General features: G+C 40.7%; 1 protein-coding gene across 9 annotated transcripts in view; it reads right to left on the reverse strand.

The window, feature by feature from the left end:
- Positions 1-19,890, reverse strand: part of PLD1 (phospholipase D1) — a 248,749-nt gene that overhangs the window by 63,091 nt on the left and 165,768 nt on the right. For all 9 annotated transcript variants that reach the window (XM_071214611.1, XM_071214613.1, XM_058295292.2 and 6 more), the window contains 3 exons: positions 17,374-17,484; positions 14,981-15,069; positions 1,972-2,085 (listed from right to left, as the gene is read on the reverse strand). In XM_071214611.1, coding sequence (XP_071070712.1) covers positions 1,972-2,085; positions 14,981-15,069; positions 17,374-17,484 — 314 coding nt within the window. The remainder of the gene's footprint in view (positions 1-1,971; positions 2,086-14,980; positions 15,070-17,373; positions 17,485-19,890) is intronic.

Genomic DNA, 19,890 nt, shown 5'->3' on the forward strand with positions numbered 1-19,890 from the left:
ACTTGGCAGAGTAATTTAAGAATTTAAGAAACAATTAGACCTAGGCTGTCTCTGTAAAATTAGGATACTGTGCTTAGAAGTGAAAAATACATTCTCAAATAACTGATTCTGCTAGTGATTTTATTTAAGACTATGATATCAGTTGATAAATTATAAAGGGTGACAAAAAACAAAATTCTATGCTCCATCTGCTTGCTCTATGAAAGTAATTAAAATACAGTTTTGCCTGGGAAATGCTGATATTATTAAAGATGATGCCAGCAAATAGAGCTGTTTTTGCATAATAAAAGGTTATAGTTTTGGTTGTTGAACAAAAGCCAAGCTTGTTATTTCGTTGAGCTGGTTCAAACCCAAGAAAACAGTCAAAGAAAATAATTACAATTGACAGTATTCCAAAAATAGTATTAGAATGGCAAATGAAGCAGATAAAACCCAATTAAACTTTATGGCAGTGTCTTAAATACTTGAAAAGCCTTGTTTGTCATGTTATAAATCAGATAACTTTAGAAATGGGCAAATCTTCAGTCAAAGTGTATAGACCAAAGCACAATTAAAGTTCTCTCATACTGTAACTGTGCAGATTACCCTTGGGGAAAGAAAAAATCTTTACTTGAAACTCTGGCAGATAGACACATAAAAGCTTCTAAAGTCAGAGAGAGAAAAAAAAGTCAGGATTAAAAAATTATAAGATTTATGGGGAGCGTGTGTAGTTCAGCGGTTGAGCACCTGCTTCCCATGTATGAGATCCCAGCTTCAATCCCCAGGAGGTAAAAGAAAAAAATTCTAAGATTTACAAGGTCCATGTTCCTTGTACCACAGCTGACGTTTTCAGTCTGTACACGGAGGCGTCCTCAGATCCTGCAGGGGCTTCCTAATAAGCAGGACGGCATGTAAGCCTCCACCCCCAATTTCAACGGGAACCTGAACCGTCAACTGCTTCACACGGTGGGGCGCTGTGATTTATTATGCCCCAAAGTTAAGAAACTGTAGGTGGTTCTGGAAAACAAGGGCTATTGAAAGAAAATACGCATCCTAGTCCTTGTCCCAGCTTCCTAGGGGTGTGATCCTGCACGGGGCTCTTTTGCAGCTCAGGTCACAGAGCTTCTAACCTGGAGGAGGGCTCGGTGCCCAGGCCCTCTGCTCACCAATTCACCTCCGCGCTCTTTCCGCGTTGAGGAACGCAGAGGTTAGTCAGGGCGCCCAGCTATTACTTTTACCGCAGCCGCTCTCTGCGGCTCAACCCTCGTCACAATGTTTCACTGGCCACGTCTGCAACCTCAGGAAAACCCAAACCACGGAAACTCTGCTTTTTAGAATATGTCAAGAATATAACTAACCACTTTACCTGAACTTTTTTTTTAGGATGTACTGGGGAATGAACCCAGGACCTCATACGTGGGAAGCAGGTACTCAAACCACTGAGCTACACCCATTCCCCTTTCCCTGAACTTTTAACAAAGATGTGATACAGAAAACAGAATTAAAATTCCAGGAATAGGAAAGAACATTCATGCTAATGGGGGCCATTATTATTAACTTTATTACCTAAAGAATCATAGCCAAACACATGCAAATCATGCCATTTTATTTTATTTTTTGCTTTTCTCTACTTATGACAAATAATATGGAAAGCCAATAACTTTTTGGTGGCTTAAAGATAATTTATTTTAATCAATATTTTATATATACAAAATAGGCAATGAACACCAAAAAATCCCAATGAATACCAAACAGGCAAAGAATACCAGAATATTTTAGTGCTTTTATACTTGCTACGTGTTGTAGGCCCATCATTTAAGATTTTAGGGTCCATTTGACTTTTATCCACTAGAGAACAGAATCGAAAGTAAAATGAAAAGTGTCTGTTGAAAGCTCTGATTAATGGATGTGAAGAAAACTTTTCCATACCTTTCACCAGCTCACATGCATGACTGATCAAAAGTTCAAAATGCTGATTTAGATTTCTGGTACCTGTAGTTGAAATGCATTATTGCTTGTAGAGCATTTCCTCCACCAGTGGAAATGTCTCCTTCAAACCCTGGCAGAAGTGGTATCACAACATACACTCGGTATCTCTGGTTTTCCCTGCAAAAGGCAGATGCAGAGAGATTCACCAAAAAAATATATAAAGTAGCCATGTGAATGGTTTCCTGCTGTATATTCTATCACATTTCAGGGCTTGCGTGGGGGTGGGAGGCTGTTAGATTGGAGGCCAGAAACCATTATCCAGGCTACAATTCCTAACAACTTGATAAAGAAGCTGAATTTGGCAGTATGGTGGGAATTCTACCCACTTTCTCTCTACAGCATGATCTTTAATAGGACAAAATTCAGTGTCAGAAAGTCTTGCTTGTATTCCACAGAAGGGGGGAGGATTGCAACAAAGTTTTAAAAAGATGCTATCATAATAGCTATGTGTATAACAAGTTGTATCCACAGTACTTAGCTCAGAGCCTGACAAATAGTAGTTATTCTGTTAACACTTGTTGAATAAATGAGTTCCCTCAGTGTTGATCTCAACGCAAAGAGGCAGACTGAATGCAGATATTTACCAATGCATAAGCCATCATTGTTTAGAAACTGAGATTTCAGCTGCAAAATGTTATCCTGGACCCTTTAAGAATTCTGACTGATGCTTATTTTTAAGTCCCCTATATATATAACAGAAAATATCTTGGCCCACTCTCTAAACTGATTAATCTTTGAAGGAAAAGGAATTCCACTCAACAATATAACAAGAGAAGAAGAAAATGAGGTATGATATGTCCTCAGAAAGCCAGAAATTGGAGAATTATATTAAAATATGTATGGCCTATTTGGAGGCAAAAGCTGTTAACATACTTGTCTCCATTTATAAGAGACCCAGGAGGAGAGAAAGCCTGGAAATAAATTGTGGTGTCCACTGTGGTCACTGACTCTCACCCAAATAGCTGAGCAGTCTATCTTAACACAAAGGTGCTACTACTGAGTATTCTCAAATATGATCGTACTTTAACTTTTCCTAACTCTTGATTTCTAGGCACAAGTGTTTTCTTCTGAACAATTACATTTTCTTTCACATGAATATTATTATGAGTCTCTGATGGGTGGGGTTTCAGCACCGACGTCTGTGAATGTCAATGCAGTTCTCAGGCCCTGCGATAAGTGAAGTTCCGGGCAGAAGTCACACCTGCGGAATGGAATTTGGAGGCCTGTGAGTGTCACTGCAGCCTGAGAAACGCAATTTTTAAGGAGGCTGTTGTAATGGCATGGATTACTCACTAGATGGCAAACACAGTTTTGTGTTGGGAAAAAAACCAAACATTTAAAAAATGTAAACATTTAAAAAATGTAAAAAAAGCTTTGGAGGGGGGAGGGTAAAAGACTCACATCCCGGCGGGGGCGGACTTGGCCCAGTGGTTAGGGCGTCCGTCTACCACATGGGAGGTCCATGGTTCAAACTCCGGGCCTCCTTGACCCATGGAGCTGGCCCATGCGCAGTGCTGATGCGCGCAAGGAGTGCCCTGCCACGCAGGGGCCCTGTGTAGGGGAGCCCCACGCGCAAGGAGTGCACCCCGTGAGAGCCGCCCAGCAGGAAAGAAAGTGCAGCCTGCCCAGGAATGCTGCTGCACACACAGAGAGCTGACACAACAAGATGATGCAACCAAAAGAAACACAGATTCCCGTGCCGCTGACAACAACAGAAGCGGACAAAGACGACACAGCAAATTGACACAGAGAACAGACAACTGGGGTTGGGGGGGCAGTGGGGAAGGGGAGAGAAATAAATAAATATATAAATCTTAAAAAAAAAAAAAAAAAAAAGACTTACATCCCTAAATGGTGAACAGGAGAGTGGAAAAGATGAACAGAAAGAATGTTTAATCTGTTTCCCCGTGGTAAATTTGAAAAAGTACAAACTAATTAAATCAGACACAAAAAATGACTCCACCTGGCCTCGGCTGCATTTCTAGAATCACCCTCCTCTGCCCACGCTCCAGCCACAGGTGCCCACTGGCCATTTGCTCAGAGATGCGCCTTCCTAGTCATGAAGCTTCAGTCATCTGCTCTCAGTTGTGAATGCCCCTCTACATCCATCAAAATATGCTTTTCTTTAAGGTCAGATTAAAGGCTACCTCATCCATCAAGCCATTCTAGATCTTCCAGTCTAAACCGATTTCCTCCTGCCACTCCCCGCCCCAGGGCTGGGTTGACTAGTCAGCACCTGCTTCAAAACACTGCACATGTGTCCACATAGCTTTCTATTCTGGTCAGTGCCCAAGAGAGGCCTCTTGAGCCCAGCATGCACTCGGTACCATCCGAAATGAAATAAAGCAAGGCACTGCTTTAGGAAGAGGGGGCCAGGTTGAAAGAGTTTTTGTTTTTGGGGAGTGCTCCAGCAAGGAGGAAGTCAAGCTGCACAGAAACTTCCTTTAAAAAAATTTAACTAAATTACTATTTAAATGGGTAAGATATGCTCATGATACAAAATTTAAGTGGTAGATTATATGGTGGAAAAAGTCTCTTTCACTCTTTTGTCCCCAACTCTCCTGCCTGAAGGCAGCTTCTGCTACCGGTTTCTTTCACGTTCTTTTAGAAATAGTCTATGAATTTATAAACATATGTGTATTCTTTCCTTTTACACAAATTTTAGACTACATATAAATGCTGTTTTGCACATAATTTTTATCATTTAACAGTGTATCTTGGAAATCCTCCCATACCCGTATGTAGAGAATTGCTCATTAAAACAAAGCAGCTACATAGCATTCCACATATTTCTGTACCAGTCCACTGATAAAAGCACTTACTTTGTTTCTAATATTTTGCTATTTCAAAAGAGCTATTTTGCTTTTTTACACTTAACTGTCATTTTTCACATCAGTTGGAAAAATCTTAGAAGTCCTATAGCTGGTCTTGAACACCCAGTGTTTTGTGATTCTGTCTGTAAAAGAGGTTCCATTTTATTCTTGTGCCTTTTAAAAGCAGAAATGACTTCAAAATGTAGATTTGTATGTAAGAAATTGAGACACACTGTATTAAGATCTTGTAACTCTCTATAAAGCATTCTTTGCAAACTTATTTTATAAGAATCAGAATATTCACATTTCCTTGTTCTTGGAAGTCCCTTAGTTCCATATCAAGACCTTTGCAATGCAGCAGTTCCTGAATTTGCCGAAGGACGAAAATTTTTAACTGTGTTGTCAAAATAGCAGAAATGACTTGGGTTTTTACTGCTGCACACAAAAGGACTCTGGAATTTCAAACCATAAAATTGTGGCTAAGTTTAAGCCAATGAAGAGAAAATTCTATGGGCCAGTATGAAGAGTCTGCTGCTTGATCCAATACAAAGAAGACAAGAGCCCCAGCTGCTGAAGATCCATCTCCTGCAGCGCCACAACACTGGGGTTGTGCAAATGACAGCGACCAGCTCAGGGCAAGAATCTGAGCCCCTAATGTGCAGAATTATTTATGATCTTAAAAGCAAGACAGGAAGGCGCTATTGGGCACTAGGCCACAGAACTACCCGTCATGCTGGCAACCGACTCACCCACTTTACTGCAAAACAATTTTATAAATTTGCATTCTCAAGCTACTTGTTAACATAAATTTTTCTTTCAAAGTTCTATGGAAGTGCTACGGATAACAGCTAAAAATTGGAAATAAATGTCCAATGATAGGGAGATGGTTATAGCATAGCCACTCCATGGGATGATTATCTTGCAGCCATTTAAACTGACCACAGTGATGGCTCTGTAGGAAAATACTTCTGGTCTGGTGCTAAAATGGTCCCAATGCAAAGTTATATCTACAAGACAATTACAAATGTGACAGGCCAATACTATAAGGCATTAAATCATTCTCCCCTAAACACCCTTGCCCTGGTCTGGCACCAAGGCACAAAGATGCGAAATTCTTATATTTGGGGAGCTAAATTCTCTGAGCTGAGGGAGAAGTGTGAAGAAATAAGGGTGACAGTGCACGGACCCAGTCCGTTTTCCTCAAGCAGAATTTCAGGGAGAACATGGGAGAGTCTGTCCCTTTAAAATGTGAGAAAATGAAAGCCAAGAGGAGCCGGTCTTGCTTCCAGGTGAGCCCCACAAAGATGCTGAGTATCTATTCTCCGGGCCCGTGTGACATGGCAGCAGCAGAGGAGAAACGGCAGAAAGGCAGGTCTGCAAGGAGAAGGCTGAAGATCCCAAGTTACATTTAGCAGATGCCAGAGTAGACTGAGAGCTGGAAGAGGCTGCTCCAAAGATGTAGGGCCCCTTAGCATCTCTACCGAGGATGGGGACGTGCGTGTGGGGGCACTAGGGGTGGTGGTGGAGGAGACAGCACCTTGACTCTGACCAAAGACAGAGCAGAAATCACGAGCAATCACCGAATGTGGCCACATTTACCAGGAACTAACTTTCCTTCTACTGTGTGGAAAGGGGGCTTGAGAGAAAACTTCAGATGAGTTGTAGAAAAAGAAAATAAGATACAATTATACAGAAATTATAAGGAATGTACTAGAAAAATAAAAAATTAAGTTTTTAGGATGACGAGAGTATGGGGAAGTTTTAGAAATTGGGATTGCTAGAATGCTACTTGTGCAATTAAGAACAGAGTAATAATTCACCATTGTGAATTATGTCTGAGGGGTCACATCCCTTCACATTTCCCTTTGCTCTTCTCTCCTGGGAAGCCTCCTTGGACCCCCCTCAGCACTGAGGGGCTGGTGTGAGTCCCAGTGAGGAGACGCTGGATCGATTCAGAGCAGAGTCTCAGGAACCTACGGGAAGGCCCCAAAGCCGCCCAATGTGCTTCTCCTGTGACAAGACACTGAGAATTTGAGATTTATAGGGCATGTTTCATTTCTGTAAACCTTAAGAGCCGATATCAATCCTCTCGGTGGTGTAGACTTTACAGCAGTGGATACTGTCAGAAACAAGAATAATTTCAATTGAGGCTTAGTGTTTTTTTGTCGGGAAAACTTTCTACTACGGTGGTATCAGATATGTTGGAATTGGATCTGTTGCTTCTCACCAATTTGGGATAAAACCCTTTTCATTTTGTGTTGGGTTAATCTTTTCAAATGCAGTAAACTTTTCTGGACTTGAGGTCTCTCAGCTGTGAATGAGGAAGCTGGATAATCTCTAGTCTTCTAAAAGATGCTGGTCCCATTTAGCAATGACTTTCATAGTATATGTGTGACTTTACAGATTACAAACATATTATATATATATACACACATACAATTTTTTCATCGGTTAACTTCAGAAAGTGGCAAGCTTTTAAATTTAAGAATGTTGAGATTAGGCCCAGTGTGTCTGGCTCAGATTTCCCTCTGGACTTGATAACCTCTGGCAATCATGCCTCTTAGTGGCCCTAACTAAGCATCCACGAAACCTTTATTAACTGTTTCCATGATGCCCCAGTCCTATTCATTTTCCCCCTCTCTCTTTAAGGGTCTCTCCCTTCCTTCCCCTCTTTCTGTCAAGGCACGTGCTGAAGCCCAAAATGATTGCTGGTCTCTCCCCTGTACTAATCTTTATATCATGCTATCTGTTGAGATTACCATTCATATAATTTTTGGAATAAAATAAAAACAATTCAATGATTTAAATAAAAAGTTCTCCTGCCATGATCTTTGTCAGCTCTGCACTAAGGTGACCTCTTCTCCGTGAATTTTATAGGTCTTGGAGGTTATCCCACAAGAAAAAATATGAAACCAGTTATTGACATACTTTGTTAAAATGTTTTTTTATTCTTTTTATTATAACTTCCATTTAAATTTCTTTAAGACAGTGCTTCTGAAAGATACCCAACATGTCATTTCAACTTGGTACACAAATTATAGGCTATGATAATTATAGGATATAGATTTTTCTTTAAGCCCAAGAAATGCATATGTATCAGTCACTTCAGCAAATAAAATGCTCATCTTGTCTTTTATTTGAAAACAAAGTTTCTCTGATAGGTTTCTAGTATGCTTAACACTTTGAAAGGAGGGAAGCTTAGTAGCTTTGGTGGTAAAGAGCACAAGTGAAGAGCTATAGACATGGCTTGAATCTCATTTCCACTCATCAATTATTGTATGAGTTGTGAAAGTTACCGCACTTCACTTGGTTTTAGCTGCCTTATTTATAGAATGGGCATAATTATACACCCACTTCATAAGGTTGCTATGAGGAGTGAATGGAAAAGCACCTAGTACATGGAAAGACTCAAAATCATTTGCAGGAAGTGGACTTGGCCCAATGGTTAGGGCATCTGCCTACAACGTGGGAGGTCTGTGGTTCAAACCCCGGGTCTCCTTGACCCGTGTGCAGCTGGCCCATGCACAGTGCTGATGCACGCAAGGAGTGCTGTGCCATGCAGGGGTGTCCCCTGCATAGGGGAGCCCCACACGCAAGGAGTGTGCCCCATAAGGAGAGCCACCCAGTGCGAAAGAAAGTGCAGCCTGCTCAGGAATGGTGCTGCACACACAGAGAGCTAACACAAGATGACACAAAAAGAAACACAGATTCCCGGTGCCGCTGGTAAGGATAGAAGCAGTCACAAAAGAACACACAGTGAATGGACACAGAGAGCAGACAACTGGGGCGGGGGAGGGGGAAGGGGAGAGAAATAAATCTTTAAAAAAAAATCATTTGCTAACATGATCAGTCAGTTATCAGGCAATGATTCAATTAGAAAACCTGCACAAAGAATTACAAAGTACAAAATTTAAACAAAATAAAACAAAAGCAAGTTCACACTATGCTTCAAGATACCTTTTATTTTATATCTTTTGGGAGGATGCTATCAAAGCAATAATGGGGAATCTGAAAATTGAGTTCCAGGGGGAGTTAGCTATAGATTACTGGAGGGATTTCTGTCAGATGCTCAGACAGGCACTACCTAGGGGAGTGGGTATAGCTCAGTGGTTGAGCATCTGCTTCCCATGTATGAGGTTCCGGGTTCAATCCCAGTACCTCCTAGATAGATAGACAGACAGACAGACAGACAGACAGATAGGTAGATAGGTAGGTAGGTAGATAGGTAGATAGATAGATAGATAGATAGATAGATAGATAGATAGATAGATAGATAGATAGATAGATAGAGTGCCTATCTCTGCCATGGGATGAGCAAGAAGAGACAGTGGTGAGAAATCAAAACAAGTTTCTCTTCTCCAGCAGTAGCCATCTAATAATTTAAAATAAGGCACACTTAAAAAATCTCTTTAATTAAAACATAAAAATTAATTTTTAACAGTTGATTTGAATATTGTGTTTCTTTATCTTTGTTCAAATTTACAATGAGCTGCCATATTTCTAGGTGATGAATTTCCTGGAAATGTCAAAATATTTCTTACATGAATTAATGCTTTACAGTTTTTAAATTGCTTTCACATAAATTCACATAGCTACATAGGGCAAGTCAGAAATGCAAACTGATATGCTTAAAAAATAGTCACATACCTATAGACGAGAGAGTGGGTAGAACGCTGGTTCCCAATTAGTCTCAGATTTCCTGGAGGGGTTCCTCATATGACCCACTAACAGGCAAACTGCAAACACTATTTGGTGCTGGTCTGCAGTTACAGTAGCACGAGGGGCTTGCGTGATTTTCAAAATTGTGTACTCTTCAAAGTGGTTTAATTGTATATTTTTTCCGTGCAGTTTATAATATTAAAACAGAGTGGCATTAAATCAATTTGGTGGTTATAGCAGAGAATGCACTCTCTCATTTCCTGTCTTTCTACTAAGCCACCTAATTAATGCATTTCAAGTTTCCCTAAGTAAAGATCCGAGATCACCCTCAGAAATCATTCATTCATGACACTTGATCAGGTGGATCTATTCACCTTTGACTTATTCAAACAAGGTATAAACCAGTAGATTTTAGTCTGTGTGGATTATGATTTCCTCTCCCTGGTCCCCAGCCAGATTTGACTAGTGAAAGACAGGTTTCAGTGGGTTGGGAGCTGGTCTCAACTCCAAGGCTGTTTTACTTATTAGAGCAGATAGTTTCTTTTTCACGGTGATGCCCCAGCTTCTCTTAGTTCAGCCTAGGATGCACCATAGTCTGAGCTTATGCTTTGCAAAATCCTGTTTCTCTAAAGAATTATGGATGTTGAGAAGGAATCAGGAGGGAGTGGGGGGAGCAGATAAATTGCTCACGGAAATCGGCCTAGGGCTGGAGTCCGGTGTTGGCAGAAAAATTAAGGCTTAGCCCAGTTGAGGGAGTCGGCGGCAATTTAAAGACTCAGCCCTCTCCAGGGTGGGAGGGACAGGGATGAGGCCACGGTTCCTCCACCAGGCCTGGCCGGATGCTGACGTTCCCCTCCCTCTGCTTGGTGCTGGATTCTATTCTTTTTCCCAATGGCCAAAATTATACTTGTAGGTAGGCACATGGCTTTGGCAGGGAGGTTTTGAGTCTGAGTAGTCTGAGTAGAGAGCAGAGAAAGATGTCGGCTGCTCTCAGCACCCCACAAAGGGTCACCGCCCCCCTGCAGGCAGCCTGCAAGAGGAGCTTTTAACTCTGCCTTTACCTTTCTTAAGGATACACACTTCCAGGTTGGAAATTGTCAAATGAAAATATATTTTACAGTTGCATTTAACATAGGAGATTAACAATAATGTGGAGATGCATGGAAGAGGGAAAATGTAAGATATATCCCTAAGACACATGTGGATGACTAAAATTTTGAACATGTGATACATGTGCCATTTTGAAATGTGACTATCAAAGTGAAACTACTGAGAGATCAGCGTGACATGACACAGTTTGATATTCAATGGCCTCATTTCCTATTTTCTAAAAAGTAAATTTGTAAGTGCCAGAGTCTTCACTGTGCTCTGTGAATCTCCCAGTGAGACACACAATCTGCAATCAATTCTACCTTTCGTGCTAGATGTCCACTGATCACTTTTCCTTTGAGGAGTAATTCACAGGATTACTGAGAAATATTCAATCAGCCCTAAAATGCTATGCTTTTAGAAGAAGTCCAGCTTTTAAAGACAAATTAATAGGCTAAAGAAAAATATTCCTTCAGGCTCCCGAATACTTAAAAACAAATCTTATAAGTAGTTATTAAACCACGCAATATAGGGACCTAATAACTGGGATGTGGGAAGTTGAATTCCATTCTACTCTATTAGCTGATCACAGTTCTAATATCCATGAGCTCAGTCCAATGACCTCATTTTTTTAGTTATTTTATGCAACTTATTTCAATTTCATTAAAAACATTTCTCTTTTTTTTTTTGGCAAACGTACTTTATTGATAAAACAGACACAGCTGCATCTGTGTCCTTCTATTGACAGAAAGATAATGCTATCTTGTAACTCAGACATAAATTACCCCATAGAATTGAGAGACTGGCAGGAATGCAAGAAAGATGTATGTGTGCATGTGTTTAACTGTAAACAAGACTGGATTTAAGTCATTTGAGAACAGTATGGTGACTCTTTAAAAAGTATATGAGAAGGCAGAGGATAAGGGTCACCTGGGAAAGCAGAGACCATTCTTACTACCTGTGGCCCTTATGCTGTTCTAGATGAGTAGTAAACACTCCTGGCTGTGTGCTAGAGTCACCTTTGAGGCATTATAAAATAAGCGTCCCCAGGCCCCATTCTGGGATGTTCTGATCCAGTAAGTCTGGGGCCAGCTATCTGGTGATTCTGATGTATAGTCAAGGGTGAGAGCCACTGTCCAACCTGCAGAAAGCGGCGGCTGCTGTGGTGCACTGCCCAGATGCCCCACCGTGGGTCACGACACAATTAGGCCTTCAGTGCTGTGTCCTGGTCGCTCACCACTCACTCACTGCAGAGTCCTCCTCCAGGAATTGCCCTCCAAAGGCCAAAGCAGCCCCTTGCCCAAAGCCACGCTCGCCTCCCGGGCCAGCCAGCATCCCATGACCGGTCAAGCCCAACCCACTTAAATCAGTTTGGGACCACCCTAAAGGGATCTTTAATCTTAACCACTGATAAACTGGAATGATGAGGTGCAGAGGGAGGGCACTGGGTCTAAAGTCCAAAGGTTTGGGATCAAAGCCATTTTTTTCTGGCTGTTGCTAGTGGCCTAGACAGTCACCTCTTGAATCTCAGTTTTAAAGTAAAAGTGGGGGCAGCAATGACAATAACACCAGTAACAGCCAGGTAGGCGGTGGACTTGGCCCAGTGGTTAGGGCGTCCATCTACCACATGGGAGGTCCGCGGTTCAAACCCCGGGCCTCCTTGACCCGTGTGGAGCTGGCCCAGGCACAGTGCTGATGCACACAAGGAGTGCTCTGCCACGCAGGGGTGTCCCCCGCGTAGGGGAGCCCCACGTGCAAGGAGCGCGCCCCGTAAGGAGAGCCACCTAGCGCGGAAGAAAGTGCAGCCTGCCTAGGAATGGTGCCGCACACACGGAGAGCTGACACAACAAGATGACGAAACGAAAAGAAACACAGATTCCCGAGCCGCTGACAAAAACAGAAGCGGACAAAGAAGACACAGCAAATAGACACAGAGAACAGACAACTGGGAGGAGGGAAAGGGGAGAGAAATAAATAAATAAATAAATCTTAAAAAAAAAAAGTAACAGCCAGCTGACCTACTTTAAAGAGTAGTTGTGGAGACTCAAATGTTCCTGCATCAAAAGTCCCCACTATTATGCACATGACACTGGAAGTGAAAAACGTCTTAATCCCCAAATGTGTTATTGCTTAACATTCTCCACAGCATGTGTTCAATTAATTGGAAAAAAATAAAGATGAATACTTCTGTTTATTATGTTGCTTTTATACACAGCTGAAATCAGCCATAAAAAGAAACAGTCCCAGGTGCCAAGACAATTCAGTGGGACAATAATCTTTTCAATAAATGGTGCTGGGACAACAGGATATCCACATGCAAAAGAATGAAAAAGAAAAAAATGAAGCTGCACCTTATGTATACCTCACGCCATATATAAGACAACTCAAAGTGGATCAAGGGCCTAAATGTAAGGCCTAAAAGTATAAAACTCTTAGAAGAAAGCAAAGGTATAAATCTTTGTGACCTTGGATTAAGCAGCAAATAACCTGATTTCAAAATGCACAAAGGATCTGAATAGATATTTCTCTAAAGAACAAATATAGATGGCCAGGAAGCACATGAAAAGATGCTCAACACATTAGCTTTAGGTAAATGGAAATCAAAACCACAATGAGATACCCCTTCACACTCACTAGGCTGTGCTAGAATAAAAAAGACAAACAATAACAAGTGTTGGAGAGGATGTGGAGAGATTGGAATCCTCATACACTACTCAGGCTGATAGAAAATGGTACAGCTGCTTTGTGAGCAGTCCAGCTGTTCCTCAAAATATTAGGGAGTTACCATACGACTCAGCAATTCCACCCCTGGTAAAATGAAAACACTACATTTTCACTCAAAAACTTGTACACAAATATTGACAGCAGCATTATTCATAATAGGCAAAAAAAGTGGGTACAACCCAAACAGTCATTAAGTGATGAATGGAGAAACAAAATGTGGTATATCTATACAATGGAATGTGACTCAGCAAAAAAAAAAGAAATGAAGTACTGATACATGCTACAGCATGGATGAACTTAAGAACATTAGCTAAGGGAAAGAGGCCATTTATATGAAATGCCCAGACCAGGCAAATCTATAGATCAGAGATTGCCTAAAGCTGGGGTGTTGGGAGGAAACAGGAAATTACTACAGGGTACAGGGTTTCCTTCTGGGGTGATGTATTAAAAAATTGATAGGTGATGGTTGTGCAACTCTTTGAATACACTAAAAACACAGAATTGTATACTATACATGAATAAATTGCATTGTGTGTGAGTTACATCTCAATAAAGCTGTTATTTCCATGGGATGAAGAAATAAGCCAGGGAAAAAAGAATTTAAATATAATCTATGGGAAAATATTATTCTTATTTTGATTTGTTTTTCTAAGTGAACACAAGACACTGTTGTTGCCATTAAGTAAATCAAACATGTGGAAAAGAGACTGGCCAGGAAAAAATGACTGTGCTCTGGAAGACTTCAGATTTCCTCAAAATGAATTTAAAAATTCTCAGCATCTGAACCAGATATAAGAATCAATAACCTGGGAAACGGACTTTGGCCCAGTGGTTAGGGCGTCCGTCTACCATATGGGAGGTCCGCGGTTCATACCCCGGGCCTCCTTAACCCGTGTGGAGCTGGCCATGCGCAGCGCTGATGCGCGCAAGGAGTGCCCTGCCACGCAAGGGTGTCCCCCGCGTGGGGGAGCCCCACGCGCAAGGAGTGCGCCCGTGAGGAAAGCCGCCCAGCGTGAAAAGAAAGAGCAGCCTGCCCAGGAATGGCGCCGCCCACACTTCCCGTGCCGCTGACGACAACAGAAGCGGACAAAGAAACAAGACGCAGCAAATAGACACCAAGAACAGACAACCAGGGGAGGGGGGGAAATTAAATAAATAAATAAATCTGTAAAAAAAAAAAGAATCAATAACCTGCTGTGAGTTAAACCAAATTCACGCCTGCTGGGAAATGTCAGTCCTTTAAAATGGCTTTCAAAAGTCATTTCAGGGAAGCAGACTTGGCCCAGTGGATAGGGTGTCTGCCTACCACATGGGAGGTCCGCGGTTCAAACCCCGGGCCTCCTTGACCCATGTGGAGCTGGCCCATGCACAGTGGTGATGTGCACAAGGAGTGCCACACAGGGGTGTCCCTCGCATAGGGGAGCCCCACACGCAAGGAGTGCGCTCCGTAAGGAGAGCCGCCCAGAGCGAAAGAAAGTGCAGCCTGCCCAAGAATGGTGCTGCACACACAGAGAGCTGACACAAAAGATGATGCAACGAAAAGAAACACAGATGCCTGGTGCAGCTGATAAGGATAGAAGCGGTTACAGAAGAATACAGCGAAATAGACACAGAGAACAAACAACTAGAGGAGGGGGAGAGAAATAAATAAATAAATCTTAAAAAAAAAAGTCATTCAAGCAGTAAACGCAAGAACACATGCAGTACCAAAATGCCAAAAATATTACCTGTAAGCTTTAAGTATCCTCTGGGCAATGGCATCTCCAACTTTATTGAAAACAACTTTGTCATCGGCACAGCTTATAAAAAACTGGTTCTATAGGAAATAAAGAGGACAATCATGTATGTTTTATTAGTAGTATGCAAATAAGGAAAATGTGATATATAACATTGATACATATCAATTTAGATAAAACTACATTGATTTTTAAAAAAAGATTTCACTTTGCAGAGATGGTCTCATCATGGAAATACCTCAGAGGAGTAAATGACAGAATAAAAGAAGCCTCGCTCACCCTGGGTGGAATGCATTTCTAGGCAATACCACGTCTAATGTTTTAGTTGAGTGGAAGGCTAAAAATGATTATTTTCCCTTGCTAGTTCCTGGAAGGTGATTTCCTAAATTACCTTCTTAGAATGTAAGAAATATTCCATATTTGATAAATAGGGAAGTTAAATTTGTTCTGATCCACACATTATGTAAATGCTTATGATTAAAAATTCCATATTGGCAAACACTCCATCTCATACTAAGTTTACTTTTTTAACAGGGTAGATGTCAGAAGCCTAGTCTAATTTTCTCTACTCTTTCCCCATTGTTCCCTGGTATCTGCTTTTGCCTTGTCTCACTTGTTTGGGTTTCTTACTATATCTGAGCTTCTATTTTTAAGCAGCTTCAAATCCCTTCTATAAATAGGTTGCACATATAAAAATAAACCAACAAAATGGAAGCAAATATTTTTGTTTCTTTTTTCTCTAATTACTTCTGCTAATAATGTACATATGAAAACATTCTTTAAAACTGTTGCTAGAAAACCAGGGTTTGAGATTATCATCATAATGATGCAAAAGATTTAGTTGTTGCGTAAAGGAATGCTGAAAATTAGGTCTGAGTATATACATGCTCTCTTTACAAATATACCTGTAATTTATGAGGCTAATCATCACAAAGCAACCTTTACTAAACACTTCAAGGTAAAGAGATTCACAAACAGTAACTCAAAATATGCTTATCATTCCTTTGCAACATTTTCACTTTTTACTTCTAAAGAAGTGTTTACACTGACGAATCTGTAAAATGCCTCTAGAAGATAAACTTACAGGACGACATTGTGCAGGAACTCATTTGAGAATGTGATTTCTCTTAGGGCATCAAGCAAGCAAAAACTCAGTGGCAACCAAATCACATTTATTCCTTGGAAATGTACAGAAAAGTTTACAAAGAAGCTTAGCATGCTTGGCATCTGTAAACACACACTAGCCGTATGCCACATACTTTTCTCCTGCCTCTTTTGGGAAGAGCATGGTGAATGCTGATTCCTTACTCTCGCTAGAGCCAAGTCAACCAGGTCTATGTCCACCACATGGCACTACTCGCCCCATTTAATACTGTGGTAGCATTCAAAAGAAAAACTAATATTATTTCTACCAAAAAGAGACAAAACAAAGTGATTCTGGGTAACAGAGGAGCCAGTCATTAAAACCTTACATTACAATCTCAAAAACTTTAATACTAATAAGTATTAGTATTATTTAACTCCAGACTTTATTTGGAGTTCACTAATTTTTCCACTATGGCCCTTTTCCTGCTCCACGATTCAGTCCAGGATAACATACTGCCTTTAGTCTGCTAATATTTTAATCAGCTTTCTCTTTGTCCAGGCCTTTGAAATAAATTAAGCTCCAGTTCTTTCCTACTTGCCTTTAATGAACTGTCACTGCATGGAGGTGGCCAGGACCCAAAAGAATGGAAAACAGGGTAGAATGGTTTCCCCCAGCTAATCCATCCCCCACACCAGAGACTTTTGTGTTTATTTTAATGAGAAAGACAAGACTCTCTTCCACAAGGAAGAAGATGGGCTCTGACTTATTTTTTCCATTATCATGATTTTCTCAGGCTTTCCCAAATGCTCTGAAATATTTTTATATCTACTTGGAAGAGTAATTAAAGTTCCCAAACTAAACTCAGTGTCCTCAGACTTCCTCCTACACTCTGAACACAAACTCCGGGGTCTGAAAAAAGCTTTAAAATGAACTTCGCACGGGATTGAAGAAGACAGTGCCTGCCCTCAATATCCTTGTATCTTTCTGTTCCAGGTTCCTTTCCCTGCTCTCTCCGGGCTCCCATACCCCCATATCAGTGGCACTTAGTGGCCTCCATTTTAGCGACTCCCCTGTGTGTGCAAAGATTTGATGAATCTTGAACCAACTAAATTCAGAGGGAATTTCAGGTATGCTGAGAGGTAAAAATTTAGGTGACATGAAGCCTTCTCCAGCACTTTTCACATTTCACCATATACTTACTAATGTGAAAGCTCCTGAGTTTAGGGACTCTGCAGTCTCCGTATAATATTTATAGGAGGGCAGATTCTCACACACTATTTGCCTGAGCGGGACTTACTTCTATGTAGATATAGTGCTTGCTGTTCTGTATCACATGGATATAAGCAGCATGGATGGACTCTTCGTGGTACTTTATACCAGCAGACCAATCAGCAGCAGAGCGGAGCAACTACAAGGCAGGAACCAGAAATGAGCAAACATAAGATGATGGAGATGACAACAGACACACTAATGCAATGAAGTCAATTCTTTATTCTTCTACCAACCAAATGACTACAGTGGCTTGAGTGCTATGTGGGCCAAGGGAGAGGTGGTGGGAGGGGAACCATCCTTGGGCATAATGTATAAGGAAAGAGCCCAGCTGGAAATCAAGTCCTTTTCCACCAAGGATTATTTTCATTGACGATGAGAAAACAGAAGGTATGGACTCTACAAAGAGTATTTCAGAAGTATCTCTTCTTGTGACTAGGACTAGAGTGACCACTGGTATTCTTTTCCTATGATGGTCCCCACAATTACACCAGAATGCCTGTTGTGCTGTATTGATTACTAGTGTCTACGTTCACTCTCAAAAGTGTCTTGTTTGGACTGTACAGTATGGTCAACCAAACTCTGACTTTATAAAGTGATTATTTCTTTTCCCGCAAGTAGATGTTGTTCAGATTAATACATTCTAAAAGACAAATAGTTTCATTTAAGGATCTAATCTTGATTCTGCCTTTAACTGGCTGTCTTATCCTTAGCCCATCACTTTAACTCTCAACTTTCTTCTGGCGATGATAATAGAAATTCTTCCACAGGTAAGAAAAAAGGTCCAGACAGGTAAAGTAACTTGCACAGTGTCACAGAATAACATCAGCAACAGTCCTGTTTTGGCTCTTCTCATTCCATATCCTAGGTTTTTCTACCACGCCACATTGTCAGTTTTTGCCATTTTCTCACATCAGTATGTCGTACCAATCAATTTGCAGTGACACCGTCACCTCAGATTAAACTGGTTAAAGCTGAGCTCATGACTGAGTACAGAGGTACTCAGAGCTGACTCAGAGTGGACTGCTAGGCTCAGAACCTGGTTCAACCACTGACGGCTGCTGATCATGGTCAGGTTTCTTTCCTCATTGTGCCTAGAGTTTTCAACTATCAAATGAAGATAAGAGCAGTATCTGTTCTAAACAGCTGAAGCGAAGCCTGCAGGAGTTATGTGCAGTGCATGGGATGAAGCCTGCACCTCATAAGAGGTATGTAAGTGTCTGCTATAATTAGAAAGGGCACTAAAGGACACTTTTGAGCTGTGACTGATCATGCCTGAGCTGCTGCAGAGGGCTTTGCGCTTCGAGTGGGCAACTAGATGACCTGGAAGACTTTTCCAACACTTTGTAACATTTCCCCCCCAGCATTCTAACAAGTATTACAGTACACTGTTGGGAAGAGAGTAGGTGATCAATAAATACTTATAAATTGACTTTCTGTAAGTAATAGCATGACACCACAGAAGAATCACTCTAAAAATAGATTTTCTAATTCCAGATTTGAAATGAATGTTGAAACTGTCCGTCAGGAGGTTAACTGGAATAGAAAATAAAATTAAAAGAATGGCCCTATACTTATTAAAAATATACAGTGATTGAATGCATAATCAATTTTAAGTATGTTATATATAAATCTTGCCATAACCAGTAACTTTAAAATTTGCATCTGAAACTCAAACCTAGTCCTGACTAAAACCACTGATTATGCCACCCTCAATAATGTGATTTATTTATTCAATATGAGGTATTTATTAGAAAATAGCTCCCTTCAAAGCATTTTATTTAATTTTATCAGATGAATATGTTCAATAAAATTGGAAAATTCTACTGTAAACATGAATAGTCAGGTACTGCAAAAGAAAACTCATAAGGAAAATTTATATAAATATGTCCACACTGGGAAAATATCTTGATTTTACATCATTGCTGAGGAATTGCATAATAGTTCATCAAGTAGAAATAAAGGTTGAATAAATAGAAGTTTCAGTTCTTTGTCCACTTAAATCAGTGATGAATTTTTTTCCTAAGGATCATGGCTTTGAAAATGCAGGCTGCCTTGAGAAGATTCTTATGACACATATCCTAATTCTGTATAACTCAGGAAATGGTACATAAAATTACAGAATGGAAAGGTTATGAACTCTTGAGTTAGATCTGTGTTACAGCTCTGTACTTAACTAGATCTTTCACCTTGCACAAGTCATTTTAATATGACAGAGGCTCTGTTTCTTCCACTGTACAATTCAGACTTGTCTCTCTCTCTCCTCTGTCTCTATCTCTGTCTCTATCTCTCTCTCCCTAGGCAGCCTTGAAGAAAAAAATGACATAGTTAACACAAAGTACTAAGAATGGTCTGTGGCAAATAGTAAACATTCAATATATGCCATGTCCACCTCTGTATAAATTTAATATACCATCCCTGGATGGGAAGTCTTAGTCTTCTCCTCAAATCCAGAAACCTTCTATTTCTTTCCTTTCTCCCTCTGAAATTTTGTTCTGATTTAAAGATTTTGTAAGGGCATTCACGTAAGATATAAACTAGGAGT

The sequence above is a fragment of the Dasypus novemcinctus genome, chromosome 4 (assembly GCF_030445035.2).
Source record: "Dasypus novemcinctus isolate mDasNov1 chromosome 4, mDasNov1.1.hap2, whole genome shotgun sequence".
Classification (NCBI taxonomy): Eukaryota; Metazoa; Chordata; class Mammalia; order Cingulata; family Dasypodidae; genus Dasypus; species Dasypus novemcinctus.